At 54.4% G+C, this 14,334-nt stretch overlaps 9 protein-coding genes across 9 annotated transcripts; 4 read left to right on the top strand and 5 right to left on the bottom strand.

Annotated features, from left to right (window-relative positions):
- Positions 1–367: 367 nt before the first annotated feature.
- Positions 368–2,221, bottom strand: LAESUDRAFT_639316 (FAD/NAD(P)-binding domain-containing protein; the record flags this gene model as incomplete). The annotated part of the gene is made up of 4 exons (XM_040903536.1): positions 368–795; positions 848–1,474; positions 1,530–2,116; positions 2,166–2,221. 4 exons carry the CDS (start codon positions 2,219–2,221, stop codon positions 368–370), a joined length of 1,698 nt encoding a protein of 565 aa, XP_040770716.1.
- LAESUDRAFT_719533 (uncharacterized protein) lies at positions 2,007–3,068 on the top strand (the record flags this gene model as incomplete). The annotated part of the gene is made up of 1 exon (XM_040907652.1): positions 2,007–3,068. A coding segment is annotated over exon 1 (350 nt), but the record flags the coding sequence as incomplete, so codon positions are not given.
- On the bottom strand, positions 2,805–3,647 carry LAESUDRAFT_34637 (uncharacterized protein). Its single transcript, XM_040902108.1, has 2 exons — positions 3,539–3,647; positions 2,805–3,474 (listed from the first exon to the last, which is right to left on the bottom strand). Exons 1-2 carry the CDS (start codon positions 3,540–3,542, stop codon positions 2,951–2,953), a joined length of 528 nt encoding a protein of 175 aa, XP_040770714.1. The 5' UTR covers positions 3,543–3,647; the 3' UTR covers positions 2,805–2,950.
- Positions 3,519–4,352, top strand: LAESUDRAFT_639317 (RNA-binding domain-containing protein; the record flags this gene model as incomplete). Its single annotated transcript, XM_040903537.1, has 1 exon — positions 3,519–4,352. One exon carries the CDS (start codon positions 3,519–3,521, stop codon positions 4,350–4,352), a length of 834 nt encoding a protein of 277 aa, XP_040770713.1.
- A 264-nt stretch (positions 4,353–4,616) lies between these two features.
- On the bottom strand, positions 4,617–7,152 carry LAESUDRAFT_34602 (uncharacterized protein). The gene is made up of 7 exons (XM_040902106.1): positions 6,926–7,152; positions 6,761–6,874; positions 6,444–6,688; positions 6,134–6,391; positions 6,000–6,085; positions 5,245–5,945; positions 4,617–5,189 (listed from the first exon to the last, which is right to left on the bottom strand). Exons 1-7 carry the CDS (start codon positions 7,011–7,013, stop codon positions 4,882–4,884), a joined length of 1,800 nt encoding a protein of 599 aa, XP_040770712.1. The 5' UTR covers positions 7,014–7,152; the 3' UTR covers positions 4,617–4,881.
- Positions 7,153–8,389: 1,237 nt separating this feature from the next.
- Positions 8,390–8,970, bottom strand: LAESUDRAFT_631563 (uncharacterized protein; the record flags this gene model as incomplete). Its single annotated transcript, XM_040903403.1, has 3 exons — positions 8,390–8,464; positions 8,516–8,699; positions 8,765–8,970. Coding segments are annotated over 3 exons (465 nt in total), but the record flags the coding sequence as incomplete, so codon positions are not given.
- Positions 8,971–9,299: 329 nt separating this feature from the next.
- LAESUDRAFT_710248 (uncharacterized protein) lies at positions 9,300–10,852 on the bottom strand (the record flags this gene model as incomplete). Its single annotated transcript, XM_040906748.1, has 2 exons — positions 9,300–10,367; positions 10,424–10,852. 2 exons carry the CDS (start codon positions 10,850–10,852, stop codon positions 9,300–9,302), a joined length of 1,497 nt encoding a protein of 498 aa, XP_040770710.1.
- Positions 10,853–11,059: 207 nt separating this feature from the next.
- On the top strand, positions 11,060–11,819 carry LAESUDRAFT_719529 (uncharacterized protein). The gene is made up of 2 exons (XM_040907651.1): positions 11,060–11,641; positions 11,757–11,819. Exon 1 carries the CDS (start codon positions 11,319–11,321, stop codon positions 11,493–11,495), a length of 177 nt encoding a protein of 58 aa, XP_040770709.1. The 5' UTR covers positions 11,060–11,318; the 3' UTR covers positions 11,496–11,641; positions 11,757–11,819.
- Positions 11,820–12,667: 848 nt separating this feature from the next.
- Positions 12,668–14,313, top strand: LAESUDRAFT_34130 (uncharacterized protein). The gene is made up of 2 exons (XM_040902089.1): positions 12,668–13,033; positions 13,089–14,313. Exons 1-2 carry the CDS (start codon positions 12,953–12,955, stop codon positions 14,124–14,126), a joined length of 1,119 nt encoding a protein of 372 aa, XP_040770708.1. The 5' UTR covers positions 12,668–12,952; the 3' UTR covers positions 14,127–14,313.
- The last annotated feature ends 21 nt before the right edge of the window (positions 14,314–14,334 follow it).

The raw sequence follows: 14,334 nt of genomic DNA, 5'->3' as shown, positions 1-14,334 counted from the left end.
AATCGAGGGAGGACATGGCCGGCTCTGGATGGCACTTCGGACACTGCGTCCGATCGAGAGTCGACCAGGCCTGCTCTCCCATCAACCGACTACACCATGTCCGTACTCATTGCAGATATAACCGCATGTATTAAGCAGTGCAATGCTTAAAAAAATACTCGTGTTCATACATGGAAGCTACTCAATACACCCACATATGTTAAGATGCAGCATGAACGTAGCGGGTCGCTACGATCTCGGTCGAGGCGATCATAGAGCACAACAGAGTCGACTCGACCCGACATGCGAGGCAAACTCATGGCGGAAACGTCCACAAGCAAACAGGGGGCATGCAAAAAGATACGCCACCGCGCTTGCACGACCGTTGCTACCAGTCCTCCGATGGATCGTCCACTATGTCCAGCGGTGGCCAGAAAGACTCGATCTCCCAGACGTCTCCAGAAACCACCTCATCGCCCTCTTTCCGCCGAGGACACCGCCCACATGCCTTCAACATCTCTACCGTCTTGAAGAAGACGCTCTCCGCATTGACCGTGGCCAAATCACCTTGCTCGGGCAAAACGGGCGAGCATGTCGGTGTTACAAGGACAGTAGCGTTGGCGGCTGCTTCGAGCTTCTGAGCAGGCTGACTAGGCGGATGCTGAATGTAGAATAGAGTGAAAAGCGCTTGGACCGGAGCGCCGTCACCTGGTGGCGGAGTCGCTAGACTAAGCGTTGCGTCCAAGTACGGGCTGAGCAGCTCGTCTGGTGTTGCTGTGCTTGCGTCAAGCAAAGGCATCGTAATGTACAGTATCCCTAAACAGCGGAATCAGTAAGGAATTGTCGCAGTAATTCGCACATGTCATACATTTGCCTCGAGGAGCCGACATGCTGCCTTCACCGGTGATCAGCACATTCACTGCGACTTCACCTGAATTCTCCGGCAGAGTAGATGGAGGAAACACGAGAAGCGCAGTATCTACTTCTTCTTTCGCCTCCTCGGCCATCTCCTCTGCCTTCTCCCTTTCCCGCGATGAATCTGCACCATCATCAGATATTGGTTCTGACGGGTTTTCAGTCGTGGCATCGGGGGTTGTAAAAGATAATGGCCGGTCGATTATTGCTATGCATCTTGCCACTGGATAAGTGGGTGTCGGGCCAAGTGAAGGCACTGTTGTTGCGTCGATATCGGAAGGAAGGTAGTCCAAAGGCGAGACAACAACATCACATATAAGTTTCTCCTCGAGGTCATGAAGCTCAACCTTGTGTCGCTGGCCACTGGACGAGGTGATGACTTCGTCAGAGACCTTCTTATCGAGGGAGGCTATCTGTCGACCAAGGATATACGTGGCACCATTTACGGCGGAAGTGCGGCAGAAACCCTGAGCGATCTCGCCTAATCCACCATAATGACCTAAGAGAAACGGAGATGGTCCGTATCGTCCTGTTGAACGGAGATATCTGCGAATGCGCTGGAGTGCTGGTAACGTAGGATCTGGCGCGCGGAGGTGAACCCCAGGCCAATCTAAAAGAATGCATTTGTATGATACCTAGCGCAGAATTGCAGAACGCCAATGCGTAGGCGATCGCCCCAGCAGTCCGGTCTTCGAGCGAGAACGTCTCACGCAGGAAGCCGAAGAAAGGCACGTCAACTTTGCCCTCGAGCTCCTTACTGCCTTCGAACTCGCCCGCAGCAAACGTTAGGAAGCGCATGAGTCTCCTTTTGTCTAGCAGAGACAGCTCCTTGCTCTTAAAGACGTCTTCCTTGCTGCCGGGCACATGCCGCACCTTGCCTGGGGCGGCGTAGAGTGCGACCTTCTCGAGGAGTTTGAAGCCACCATAGCGGGAGACACCGGACGCAACGAGAGCATCTATGAGAGGGCCGATGGATGGAATGATGCTCGGTGCGAGTGAGAGCGAATACTGCCTAGACTGAGGAAGAGAGGAAGAGGAATGAGTGATAGAGGCGAATCGTGCTCGCTGCGCGGAGGTATACGCGTTGTCGAGGGCATCAGGTTGAGATGTGTGTCGATCAGCCCAGTCAATCAGCTCGTCGAGAGTTAAAGAGGCGTCGTCACCGCCGTAATAAGGATTGGCGTCGATGTGAGCGACCTTGAAGCCTGCCTTGGAGAGTGCGCTGAGGACCAGTTTCAGACGGATTCGGCATCGGATGGCACGATGCTTACGCGGCTGTAATCGACTCTGTCAGTCCAGTCCCGAGAACGACGACGTCGACGTCCATGCTCTTCGACACGTTGTACCGCGAGAACGAGTGTAATGTCGAGGGAGATGGCCTGGTAGATCTCTCTGCACTGTAAGCAGCAGCATGAGCGCTGAAGCGCCCATAGATGGAGTCGGTGTTTGCCGAGTGCCCGCGGCCGTTCCCAGCTTTGCATTTTCGGAAATTTTCCGGTTCTGTACTCCAGTTCCCCGCTTCTCTCAACCTCTCAGCTCTCGCATCCTTTTCGTCGCGATGGCCAAATCCGCAGAGAAAAAAGCAAGCAAGAAGGTCGAGAAGAAGTCTTCGAAGGCGTCGGCAAAGACCGCGCCCGTGAAGGAGGCCGCGGCTCCCAAGAAATCAATCTCCTCGAAGGAGACTGCGGCGAAGGCTCAGGTATGTCGTAGTCTACCCATCACACCGTGGGTCGGAAGTTTTACGAGGATTCATCAATGTAAATAGAACTCGAAGCATTCAAAAAAAAAACAGGAGAGCAGCGACGAGGGCTCTTCGGAGAGTGAGGACGAGGAAAAATCAGCGCCAAAAGCCCAGGCAAAGAACGTATGTTTTCATTTGCTTCCAGACAGGAGTCTTCTCTCATGTTTGTTCACTGGCTTCTCAGGCCAAGGCCAGGGGGATTTCTTCGTCCGGTTTCTTGTCCAGCTCTGATGAGGAGCCAGCCAAGAATGCACAAGCAAACGGCAAGGTATGTAATAGGCTCTGATCATCTCGCTCATTTGATAGCGAAAAGTTTCAGGATAAGGCTGCCGATTCAAGTGAGGAGTCTTCCGAGGACGAATCCGAGGATGAAAAGCCAAAAAAAACTGCTGCCCCTGCCAGCCCCCAGAAGCAGACTGTTGCTGCAACCGCGAAGGGTGTAGCTGGCTCGTCATCGTCCGAGTTGGGTTCCGACTCTGACGAGGAAGAGAAGCCGAAGGAAGCACAGGTGAAGGCAGCTGCCAAGAAGGGCTCATCTTCATCAAGCGAAAGCGAGAGTTCGGATGAGGAGAAAGCCCCTAAGAAGGTTGCTTCTGTCATCGCGAAGATGGGAGGGGCGAAGGGGTCACCCGCCAAGGCCGAAAAGAGTGGTAGCGATAGCGACGAGGAGAGCTCAGAGGACGAAGACGAAGCTCCCAAAAAAGCTGTGCCAGTTAAGACTTCCCCGGCCAAGACTGCTTCACAGAAAAAGGGCAATGGGAGCAGCGCCGAAGATGAGGAGTCGTCTGATTCAGGATCGGAATCAGGCGGCGATGAAGACGTTGAAATGGGGGATGCGACTGCAATCGAAGTGACGACTGGTGAGCTTCGATTGACATCAGGCATGTCGAATATATCACCCGCTCATATTACATGTCCATCAGGCAAGCGTAAGGCGAATGACGATTCGTCCGCTCCCGCAAAAAAGCCCAAGATTGCTAACGGCGACGCTGCCACCTCCGACGAATTTGCACAGAGCAAGACGATCTTCGTAGGCCGGCTTTCATGGAACGTCGACAATGACTGGCTCGCCCAGGAGTTCCAGGAGTGCGGCGAGGTTGTCTCTGCGCGCGTGCAGATGGATCGGAACACGGGCAGGTCGCGCGGGTTTGCATACGTCGCGTTCACCACCGCCGAAGCTGTGGAGGCCGCGCTTAAGCTCAACGGAAAGGAGATCGACGGCCGGCCAGTCAACATTGACAGGAGCGCGGAGAAGGACCAGAGCACGAGGCGCGATGCGCGCGCGAGTGCGTTCGGCGATAAGGCGAGCCCGCCGTCGAGCACGCTATTCCTCGGCAACCTCAGCTGGAACACCACGGAAGACCAGGTGTGGGAAATATTTGGTGAGTATGGTGACGTGAAGAGCGTGCGTCTGCCGACGGATCGCGAGACTGGCAAGCCTAAGGGTTTCGGCTATGTCGAGTTCTTGGACATCGAATCTGCGAAGAAGGCGTTCGAGGGCGGTAGTGGGACTGAGATCGACGGCAGGGCGGTCAGGATCGATTATTCGCAACCGCGGGACCCTAACAGCGGCGGCCGCGGTGGAGGCCGAGGAGGGTTTGGTGGAGGTCGAGGAGGAGGAGGGTTTGGTGGAGGCCGCGGCGGCTTTGGTGACAGGGGTGGTCGTGGAGGCGGCCGTGTAAGTCACTTTCATGCATTTCTGCCGATATGGTATTGACTCACTATCCACAACAGGGCTTTGGTGGACGAGGTGGTGGTCGTGGTCGTGGAGGTGATCGGGGACGTGGACGTGGCGGTGGTTTTGGTAGCCGCGGAGGCGCTCGCAACGGTGCCATCGCTGCTGCTGAAGGCAGGAAGGTTACGTTCGACTAGGATCAATGGCCCCTCCTGCTTGCTATTTCCTTGCTGTTCGGCGTTCTCTATTCTTAACGGATTGATGCTTGATCTATGCCGCTACTTTTTTACCCATGTGCTTCTCTTGCAAAATGTACGAATACCTCTTTGGGGCTTCCTCTCGCTCAAGAAATGAGGATGACGAGCATTGGTATATATATTGAGACATTATAGAGCGAACATATACGGTATTACAGACAATCGGCGGGGTATTCGACGTCACGGCGACAGTAAACGGATGAAAAGAAACAAACAACAATTAGTAACGTCAAGAACGCGTGTACCCAGTGAGAACATGGCAATAAGATTATGAATGGTCAAGCGAGCATGATCTCTGCATCACAGTATCCCATTCATCCCAGCTTGCCCTCCGCCGCCGCCTTGCGGATGGGATTCTGACCGGGTTGAATAGCACCACTCTTCTCGAGGCGGTCGAAGAGGACAAATAGCTTCTCCGCCTCGCGTTCCTTTTCCTCGTCTGTCATATCAATTTCCGGTTTTGGCGTCTCTACGACTCCCGTGATGGGATTGATGGGAGCACCTGAGGGCGTCGTACTTGGCACGGTCGAGTTGGAGACACGCGACGGCTGGCCTGTGATGCCCTTGTGAAAGAGGAAACCTGCGACATTGCCGTAGCCGACGTAAGATGCCAGGAGACTCGCTGTACGACCAAGCTTCATCAGCTACAGAAAACACCAAGCAAGACAAACACATACCATCCGAGTCGCACACGGCATAGAGCATCTCGCCCGTGGCCATCTTGAGCTTCGTATGGTGCACGGACGCCAGCAAACGCAAAGACCGGCCTAGCATATCCGCCCTGCCCTCCAAGGGCGACGTTCGATCCAAATCCGCCGGGAGGATCCACTCGCGCATTCGCGTCCGCGCGCCCTCGTCCGCCGTGCAGAGCTTCCCGATCAGCAGCACAAGCGGAGGCAAGACGTCATCCAGTGTCTCACCCTGCTTCCTGCACCGTTCGCGCACGCTGCTGTCGTCTGGGTCGACCGCGCCGGGGAGATAATGCGCCAACGATACGTCAAGCAGGTCGTACGCGCGCAGGAGGACATCTGCTGGGGGGCTCAGCTGGGGAGAGCCCGAACGAGTAAGGGAGAGCGAGCGCCGTCCTGCCGCGAGCGCGGAGAAGGCGCGGTCAAACGCGCTGTGCTTTACGTCTTTCGCGGGTCCCAACGTTGGCGAGCCGCTGTTGCTTCCGCTGCTACTGCCAGGTGAGGGCAGCGGAGAGTCGCGGCCCTTTGACGAGCGCGGTGACGCGGCGGCAGGGAACCACTTGGTGTGTAGGGAGGGAGTGACAGGGATTGCGATGAGATTATGAATTACGTGTGTTGTGGGAGCGGAAAGGGGCGAAGGGAATGTCGGGGGAAGGGTCAAGAATGTTCGCAGAAGAGGAGGAAGAAAGCTAACATGCACGGTGAGATAATGCGCATAGGTGGATGTCGTGCAAGGTGCATACCCATCCAGCCGGTCGCTCCAGCGGTCGCCCATCACTTCTGCTTCACCCTCGCTTTTGGCGGAGATCTCTTGGGCGTCGCTTGCAATCTGCAGACATCAGAGTGATGCTAATGGCGCAACAACAGTGTGATGTACCTTGGGGTAATGTGCCAACAGATTAAATGTGAGCTTTAGTAGATCGGTCATAGCTTCTCGTGATAACTTGGCACCGTTCATAATACTTCTTGACAAACTATCTAGCTTGGCATTGACAACCTCAATGATGTTACCGGGATGACCCGAGGGTTTGCTCTCGACCAGCATCTTGATGAAGTCCCCTCCAGAGGCCAGGGATGCTGTGCAAAGGAAGAGAATTCGGGATGCAAGAAATATACGTTCCGGATTTGTGGACTTCTGCGGCGCTCGTTCTGAGCCAAAACCAATGTCGATAAAACATTGAACACACCTCAAGCATCTCCAATGCAGCCTCTCCACCGCCAATCGACTTCTGAATGAATGTCTCGCGTGCATTGCTGATAAGCAGCAGAGCATTAGCTATGCATCTCAGTGCTTCGTTCGAAGCGTCTGCATTATCTTTGAATGATTGCGATAGAGAGAGAAGTGCAGAGAGATTGGCAGGCGTAGCGATGATCTCCGAGCCGGCAGGGTCCTTGCCGAGCGCCTTCACAGCAGCAAGCGCGGGATACGCATCTGAACGTGAAGGGTCCCAGGATCAGCTCTGAGGAAATGCTAGGCACTGCCGCACAGCACCCGACTACTTGCCTTTCGAACACAATCTGCCCTTTTTGCCGTTCCCATTGCCACATTTCGTGAGGTCATCAATGATCGTTTGAACGAGTTGCTTGCGATGGGAGGCATCAATCTGGGACGAGAATGCTGCTGGGAGAATTAGCGATGCGTCGACCGAGCAAAGCGAAATAGGCATGCCATCAGTTATTGACTGCAAGACGGAGGACACATCGGACCGCGGTGAGGAGGGCGAGAGGGCGTTGTAGGCATCGAGGAATGTAGACATCGGCGTGCAAGAATGAGGGCGTCGGCCGCTGCGGAAGGAGAAGGACGAGGCGAAGCAAAGGTGGCTTCGAATCCTCGGTCGTAAATCTTGATTCTCACGAAAAGGATCGTACAGATATTTTCAGGCTGAACAAGGAATACGGCAGCCAGAAACAACGTGTACTAAAGGTCGAGAAACAAGGCGATACGAGGGAAGGGGAACGGCATAGAACAAGACCATGAGGAGGAGGACAGCCAACAAGACCGCGGAGGATTAGCGCCCATCGACGTCCAATGAAACTCAGCCGGGCAACCGATCAGCGGAGTTTCGCTGCTGCAGATCCTTTCCCGTGAGATTCCAACGCAACTGCTTCTCCGATTGGTCTTCTAAAACTCCGACGCGTCTCAGCCACATCCAAGTTGGCTGCCACTCCCCATCTGCGAGACGCATATATTTTGGACTATGAGCGTGCCAATAACACAACAAACGTATTTCTGGATGATCAATGGCGTTGCTACTGCGGCTCGATGCATGATGCTGTGAACGGTTCCATTCAAACCTTCGCGCACATGATTGAAACCATGGTAACGCTTTCATTAATTCCCGTAATAAGCCGCGTCATATCGGGCAGCGGTTGTTGGTCAGCCTGTTCGGTCATTAACTAAGAAGCACATCGAAGCGTACGAAGCTCCCGGCTGGGTCCCTCCGTGCGTACACCCGAAGCAATGATCTCGGTCTCTACTACGTACAGGTCAGTCAATATTATAGATGACACCATAGCAAAGCCAGCAACCAATAATCAATGGCTTCTCAATCCGATGCCGAGATCCTGCCTCTACGGTAGCGCGTGAGATGCGGCCGAGCAGCGGCAGCACGCGATAAAATGCAGCGTTCATAGAATGAGTCACTGCAGGCATGAAGGCATTTATTCCCGCTGCAAATGCTCTGAAAATGTGTTCTAAACTGTGACCTATGCAACACTATGCCCTAATTAAGCAACTTTATTTCCCAAAAAGGCAGACAATTACAATTTAGTGTCATTAAATAACGGTCGCAAATGCGTTCATGTCTGCGGTGAGTGACCTCTTTTGTCCTGTTCACTCTAGCCACTGGCATGAGGCTTGAGCACATATTAATGATCAGCCTGGCAATGAGTCAGGCGACGCTGTCGAGCTGAACACGCTGTGAGGGCCCTAGCGTCCATCATTCGGTAGCCGAGGTTCACTTGCAGACAGAGGTGCCGTCATTAGGCCACTGCAAGATTGCATGAGTGGCGGACCTCAGTTGTATTCCGAAGAACTTACAATGACATACGTATTGATTCAAACGTGACCGTTCAGCGAGCTCTGCTCTTGCTCCTCCAAGTGCACTGCGTCGATCCGCATCGCCTCGGCCGGCTGAGGCTCTGACAGATATTGAGTGAGCTCCGGAAAATTCTGGCTCAACATCTCGTCCAGATGTTTGCGGTATTCCTGCTCCAAGACATTCAGCGTGCGTCTCCCTGCACAGGATTCAACACCCACGTCTACCGCCTGGATCTTCCCGTTCATGAACTGGTTCTCGGAGGCAGCGCGCTCGATCCGCTCCCTCGTCAACACGAGCGGGTTGCGAGCGCTGTCTATGTCCTGAAGTACCTGGATAGGTATCATGGTGTGCACATGTTGAGCCATGTCGTCTATCGTGGCAAGGTGGTCGATCACGTCGTTCCTGCATCCAATCGCCCCCATGATCCATGAACAGTGTCCCACAGCGACCGTGCGAGAACCACTTACACATGCGCTCCCACCTGCTTGGTTCCCCCCATCCGCTCCTTCTCCTTCGCGAGGTCGTTGACCACTGTAGTCCCGAGATTGTACAGCGCATGCACAAGGCCCACGAGTTCGGACTCGAGGTCGCCCTGCACGCCGGCGGGCGCTGGCGATTCCGATGACCGCGGCGAGTCTCGGGCCGGAGTCTGAGTGGGATTTGCTCGAACCATCATGGAGGCGCGGACAAAGATGGCTAGCGAGTTTGCATGTCCACGCGCAAGGCGTGCGTGAGGAGGCCACCAATTAAGGAAAGGGCCACAAAGAATGCTTGCTTATGTAATGACGGTGAATTGGAATTTACAAGTCAGGATTGTTCTATTACTGCCACCAATGCATGTTGAATTGTTCTACATTGCACTATCTGGTGCATTCAGCACAACAAAATATGTAGACGGAACATGTCATTGCCAGGATGATGCTCATTCTCGACGTCGTAGCACATCTACGAGTCTTCCATCGACTGATAGGACACGATACGAAGATGGGAAAAGAACTTAGGTCAGAAAATTATGTTTTTCCAGCTCAAGATTGCTGCGTCGAGTTCCCCCGTCAACCCGCGCACGATTGCGTGTTCTTGAAGCTTAATAACAGCTCCACTCTTCTTATCTTCAGCAGCTGCTAGTCCTGCTGTGATAACCGCATCCAGTGGGTCTTGAGGTCTTCGTTTCTTGACGATTAGAGGTGCGCACGGAAGGAGCAAGACCCGATCGGTGTCGCCAGCAGGAACTTGGAGGGAATAGGCCAGATCGGGAGGTGAGTCAGACACCGTCTTCGATGGGAGCAATTCGATGCAATTGATGTCTAGATCTCCTAAAACAATGCGAGGAATGCCTTGGGAGCATGCTTTGCTTCTGTCGCTAGCCTTTGCGGACTGGTACCCGTCGTGCCTTGGAGGCGCTACTCCGATGCTGCGACTGTTCTCTCCAACGCTGGATGACTTGCACCGCGAAGGTTTACGGCCGAATGCGATAAGAGGACGAGCAGGCAATCGAAGAACATGCGGGGAATCATAACTGTTCTCCTGGTATGAGGGAAATTTGATGCCTTCTTGTGCGTAGATTGCATGCCGTCTGGGAGGACGCTCGCTTCCAGACGTCAGAATTCGATCCTCCGTTCGAAGCGGGAACTTCCAGCCTTCGGAAGCTGTCTTTGCTCTCTTCCTGGCGGTTGTTGCCACGGCCGACATTTCCTGAACCTGCCGGACGAGAATGTCGGGATTATGGCTCGTCCTGCCGAAGCGGATGCTCTCGTGAAAGGCACGATAAGGGCGGTAGCTGGTGCTGTCTACCACTGGATCTTGCGTGTCTGTTGAGGAGATCGCCGTCGAGTTGTCAGGCCATTCCGAGAACGGATGGTAGCGTTCCAACGAGGCGTCCGTCCGATGTGATGGGAGTGCCAACGAGTCTCGGATTTGCTGTACGAGGTCTTGTCCAGAAGATGGTATAGTAGTTACGTTTCTTTGCAGAATCCCATTACCAAGATTGGCATCCGTGGAAGGAAATCGATAGTCTGTGCACGTTAAAATGTTTTCTGAGACTCGTCCAGCGGGCTTAGAATTGGCCGAAAGCTTCAGGAGCAACCTCCATCAAATGCTACACCACGGACAATTCACACTTAACGTACCGATGTGTGAGTACTGCCCTTGTAGCGCGAGGCCATGACGGGAGTGGGCCCTACTATGGACGTGTTACGTCGCCGAAGCAGCGTATGAGCAACTGCGTTATCCGTCGATCTTCTTCCTGACGGTTCAACGCGGACGCTATCGCGAGCTTTCTTGGAAGGAACGGGAACCCTAGATCCTCCATTAGCGTTAGTTCCGGCTAGCGTTCTGGTCTGTGCTTCGTATTTCGCCGGATTACATGCGTTTGGCATGTTCGGACGGTTGCCCGAGGCAGGCTTGCATGCCGGCAGTCTAGCCTTGGATATAATGATGTGAGTTGGTGGCTCTGGTGCAAGAAGTAGTGGGCCATGTCGATGAGGCCTCGTGAATGGTGACCTGAACGTGTCGTCGGCCGTGTTGGGAGATGCAGCGAGGTACGGTAGTTGAGACATGGCGAATTTCTGGTTCTGAGGTCCGACCTGCGGCCTGTGTGCTAGTAAAGAATGTGGTTTGTCTTGCTGTTGAGTACTTGCTTGTTGCTGACCTGCCTCAGTCGTGGTGGCGGCTGAGGTGAATGAGTGTGCCCTGGGCTTGAACCAACTCACTTGCCATATTTGTCCCAGCTCGCCATCGGAGCCTTCATAAGCGCCCGACTCCCGATTCACGACCAACTCGTTCGTTCGGACTCATCTACGAGCGCTGAAGCGAACGTCTTGGCCCAATATTGTTTCATTTCCCCGGCTGAAATGAACTCGTATTCGTCAAGGTCGTGATCAGATGATACTTCATAAGATATTCAAAGACGAAAAGTTGAGGCTCCTCGAGAAAGAATAACAGCGCCAACGGCGCGCATACTGCCGTCTTTGGATGTAATCAGAAATATCTAGTGGCGCATCCAGCATCACAGCTACTTCTCTCATGTTCGGATTCGCTGTCCGAGTCGACGAAGAGAAGCAGACGCAGCTCTCCCTACGGGCTGGCTTACTCTCGCCTGGATCTGGGTTCATGATATTCAACCTACAAATAGGACAGCAAGAGAAGGGCGTGATACCATATCGCAACGGACAGAGGTTCTGTCGTTCGCCACAGAGCTGAAACGCGCTGTGGAGTAGGGAAGTGTTTCAAAAAGGCGTAGTCCGGGTGGAGGCAAAGCTGATCGACGTGAAGGAATCGAAATGAGCGCTGCGCCCTTCGCGAACATAGTGTCCCGGGCGGAGAGGAGAGTGCAGTGCTCGTCTGGTCTGTGATTAGGTCGTAGAGCGACCAATCAGCAACGACAGGGAGAACGTATGCAAGCAGATTGAGAGACGTTTGTTGTCCTGCTTCACAACGATTCATGGACATCATTCAACATACATTGTCTCGTACTAACGGCGAGTGACTACGACGTCGCCGAGTGGCCCGTACCCTCTGCGCCAGATCTAAGGTTAGTGAGAAGATCTCTGAGGCGCTGTCGCAACTTTGTGACCATTGCATCCTCATCTGATGAAGGAGGCGGCTACAGATAGACAAAACGCCGTGAATCAGCCTTTCCAAACGTTGGATAGAAGAACAGCACCATCTGATCTAGAAGATACTAATCATGGGGATTGATAAAAGCCAACGTTATCGGGTGATTGGCGAGCTCACTCACTTCTGCTTCATCTATTGCCTACGAGTATCAGGGGCATGTCAGTACTTCCTCCGCCTAATGATGAGGTCAAACAGACCAGAATGATAGGACCCCTGCTCGGCAAGATAGTCAGCGGAGGCACATTCTGATGAGATGTCGTCTTGCCTATTCATCTCTGCGCTTTTCGGAACAAGTTGTGGGAAAAGCGACGCTGGCGACGTGCACGATGTCCGGGCTGGTATGCGCCACGATCACGTGCTGATGCCACGCGTGAAAGTCGTGTCGCGGGAATAGCGGGAGCAAATTGTGACACGATTGATGCCTTGATCTGCTGGCGTCGGGCTCAGTGGCCTGCTTTTGAGTCAGCATATTTTTGAGCTGTGGTCAGACGGCTGCAAAAGGAACGGTCAAAGCCCTGTCGTGCCGCAATAAATCGAGCCCTGGCGCTGTACAGTGTCGGATTGCAATGCCACAGCAGCACTGCTGCGGCGTTGACCTGTGTGGGTCGGTCTGCGCGTAGGTGCGGCAGAGAGGCGCAGCAGGGTGTGGGCCTGTGCGCAGAGCCACGTGAGAAAGGGTCCTGCCGACGTCACCTAGGGAACCCTTGCAGGGGACTGGCCGCGCACTCTCAAGGACACCGGCACGCGGCGACAATTATGTTACTGATCGGGCTTGTTCCTTTTCTGCCCGGAATTCTTCTTGCCACCGTGGCCCTCGCCAATCTATTTCTTTCTTCTTTTAGCATGGCACCGCTAGTGGCCTCTCCTTCAACTCCGCGACTGCTTCGTGTGTGGGCAATCCCGACGCGGCCGTCGAAAACAAACACCCTTGGGCCATACACGCGGCGTATTCGAAGAGCCACTGCTCAGGCTACATAAACCCACCGTCTTTCTCCTCTACGAACCCGCTATTCACGCTTTCCGAAGCCCGCAGCTCTCCCATGTCGCGTCAGACACAACCAGACCAACAAAACATGTCTAAACCTTCCGAACGTCCCACTGTGGACAGTCTGTATGGTATGGTGAGTGAACGCAGCATCTAGCCTATGAAACACCTCATATCTACTCCGCGGACAGGAATCTGATGGAAAACGACGCAAGGCCGTGAAGGATGCCCTCCGATTTATGGAGCACTTCTTCCCATCGATCGCACGTCCCGCAGAGATATCACCCATCCAGCAGTCTGTCGCGCCGAAAATGGATGCCTTCATCACCCACATCGAGGGCCGTGTCCGCCTACCAACTTTCGTATTGTATTCGGGGCTATACCTGCTATATCGTCTGCTGAAAACCGCTCCAAGTACGAGACACAAGGATCCCTACGGTCTGTTCCTCACTGCGTTCATGGTCGCCGCCAAGATCCAATGCGACGACAACTACAACATGAAGGCGTGGACAACAGTCGGCCGCGATCTGTTCAGCATCCAGCAGCTCTGCCAGATGGAGCGCGATCTCTGCTCCACCCTCGGCTGGGACCTCACAATACCGCAGTTCGCCCGGGAGGAGTTCGAGGCTCGTGTGCAAGCGCACTTTCACGGTCGTGGCCCGTTCGCACCATTCGAGTTCTCTCCGTCCATCGGGGCCAAGTCGCCCTCTGAAAAGCCCAAGATACCTGTGATACCACACAACCTCATCCCACCGCGATTCCCCGGCTCGCGTCACCACCCCAGCCGGTCGTTCTCCGACCCCTTCTGCTCTGCGCACTCGAATGAAGAGCGGCCCGGCTTCGGGCTTCTAGCGATCCCTGCGCATCTCGCGGAAGTGTATCCCTCCCGGTCCCACTCGTCCGCTGCGATCAGGAAGGTGGCAACCCCGAGCCCCGGGGTCGAGTCGCACACGCCTTCTCATGTGGTCCCTCGGCCTCCCCACATGCGCTCGCAGTCGGCAGCTGCGATATTCAACACGGTGGTCAAGCCAGGCGGACGACCACTGCCGCCGATTCCAGAGCCGTCGCTGCCGCAAAAGGAGCTGCCAGACATTCCGCGCCCATCGCCATTGAACCGACCGCTCCCTCCGACGCCGTCAGACCGGGCGCCGAATCGCGCAGCGAAGCCGCTCCCACTGCCTCCGAAGGACCGTGTTGTCTTCATGAGGCCCATGGCTAGCGTGTGGTGAAAGCATAGTCGGCTCGAGCACCGACACGTCAACAAGTACACCATCGATAATTTGCTGGACAATCTCGGCTCAAGTTCGTTCTCGATAATCTCGTTGGATGCATCGTTCTGTACATCACTGCTACAATGGTTTGCTCATTACTTCGTTATTAACACCAGCCCGCACCGTTATTTCCACTGACCTTCCTGTACATGCATTGCTCAGTGTT

Source organism: Laetiporus sulphureus (genome assembly GCF_001632365.1).
Source record: "Laetiporus sulphureus 93-53 unplaced genomic scaffold LAESUscaffold_1, whole genome shotgun sequence".
Taxonomy (NCBI): domain Eukaryota; kingdom Fungi; phylum Basidiomycota; class Agaricomycetes; order Polyporales; family Laetiporaceae; genus Laetiporus; species Laetiporus sulphureus.
The sequence above is the reverse complement of the archived record's forward strand: the minus strand, read 5'-3'. Positions and strand labels throughout refer to the sequence as shown.

Excerpts from the sequence above, each read along its gene's own strand:
- LAESUDRAFT_34602 (XM_040902106.1), bottom strand. The coding sequence starts at position 7,013 with ATGTCTACATTCCTCGATGCCTACAACGCCCTCTCGCCCTCCTCACCG. Across the intron at positions 6,392-6,443 it reads CTGCATTGGAGATGCTTGAG|AAGTCCACAAATCCGGAACG; the intron begins GTGTGTTCAATG and ends CGAGCGCCGCAG. Across the intron at positions 5,190-5,244 it reads TGCCGTGTGCGACTCGGATG|CGAGTCTCCTGGCATCTTAC; the intron begins GTATGTGTTTGT and ends TTGGTCGTACAG.
- LAESUDRAFT_719529 (XM_040907651.1), top strand. The coding sequence starts at position 11,319 with ATGTTCGGATTCGCTGTCCGAGTCGACGAAGAGAAGCAGACGCAGCTC.
- LAESUDRAFT_34130 (XM_040902089.1), top strand. The coding sequence starts at position 12,953 with ATGTCGCGTCAGACACAACCAGACCAACAAAACATGTCTAAACCTTCC. Across the intron at positions 13,034-13,088 it reads TGGACAGTCTGTATGGTATG|GAATCTGATGGAAAACGACG; the intron begins GTGAGTGAACGC and ends CTCCGCGGACAG.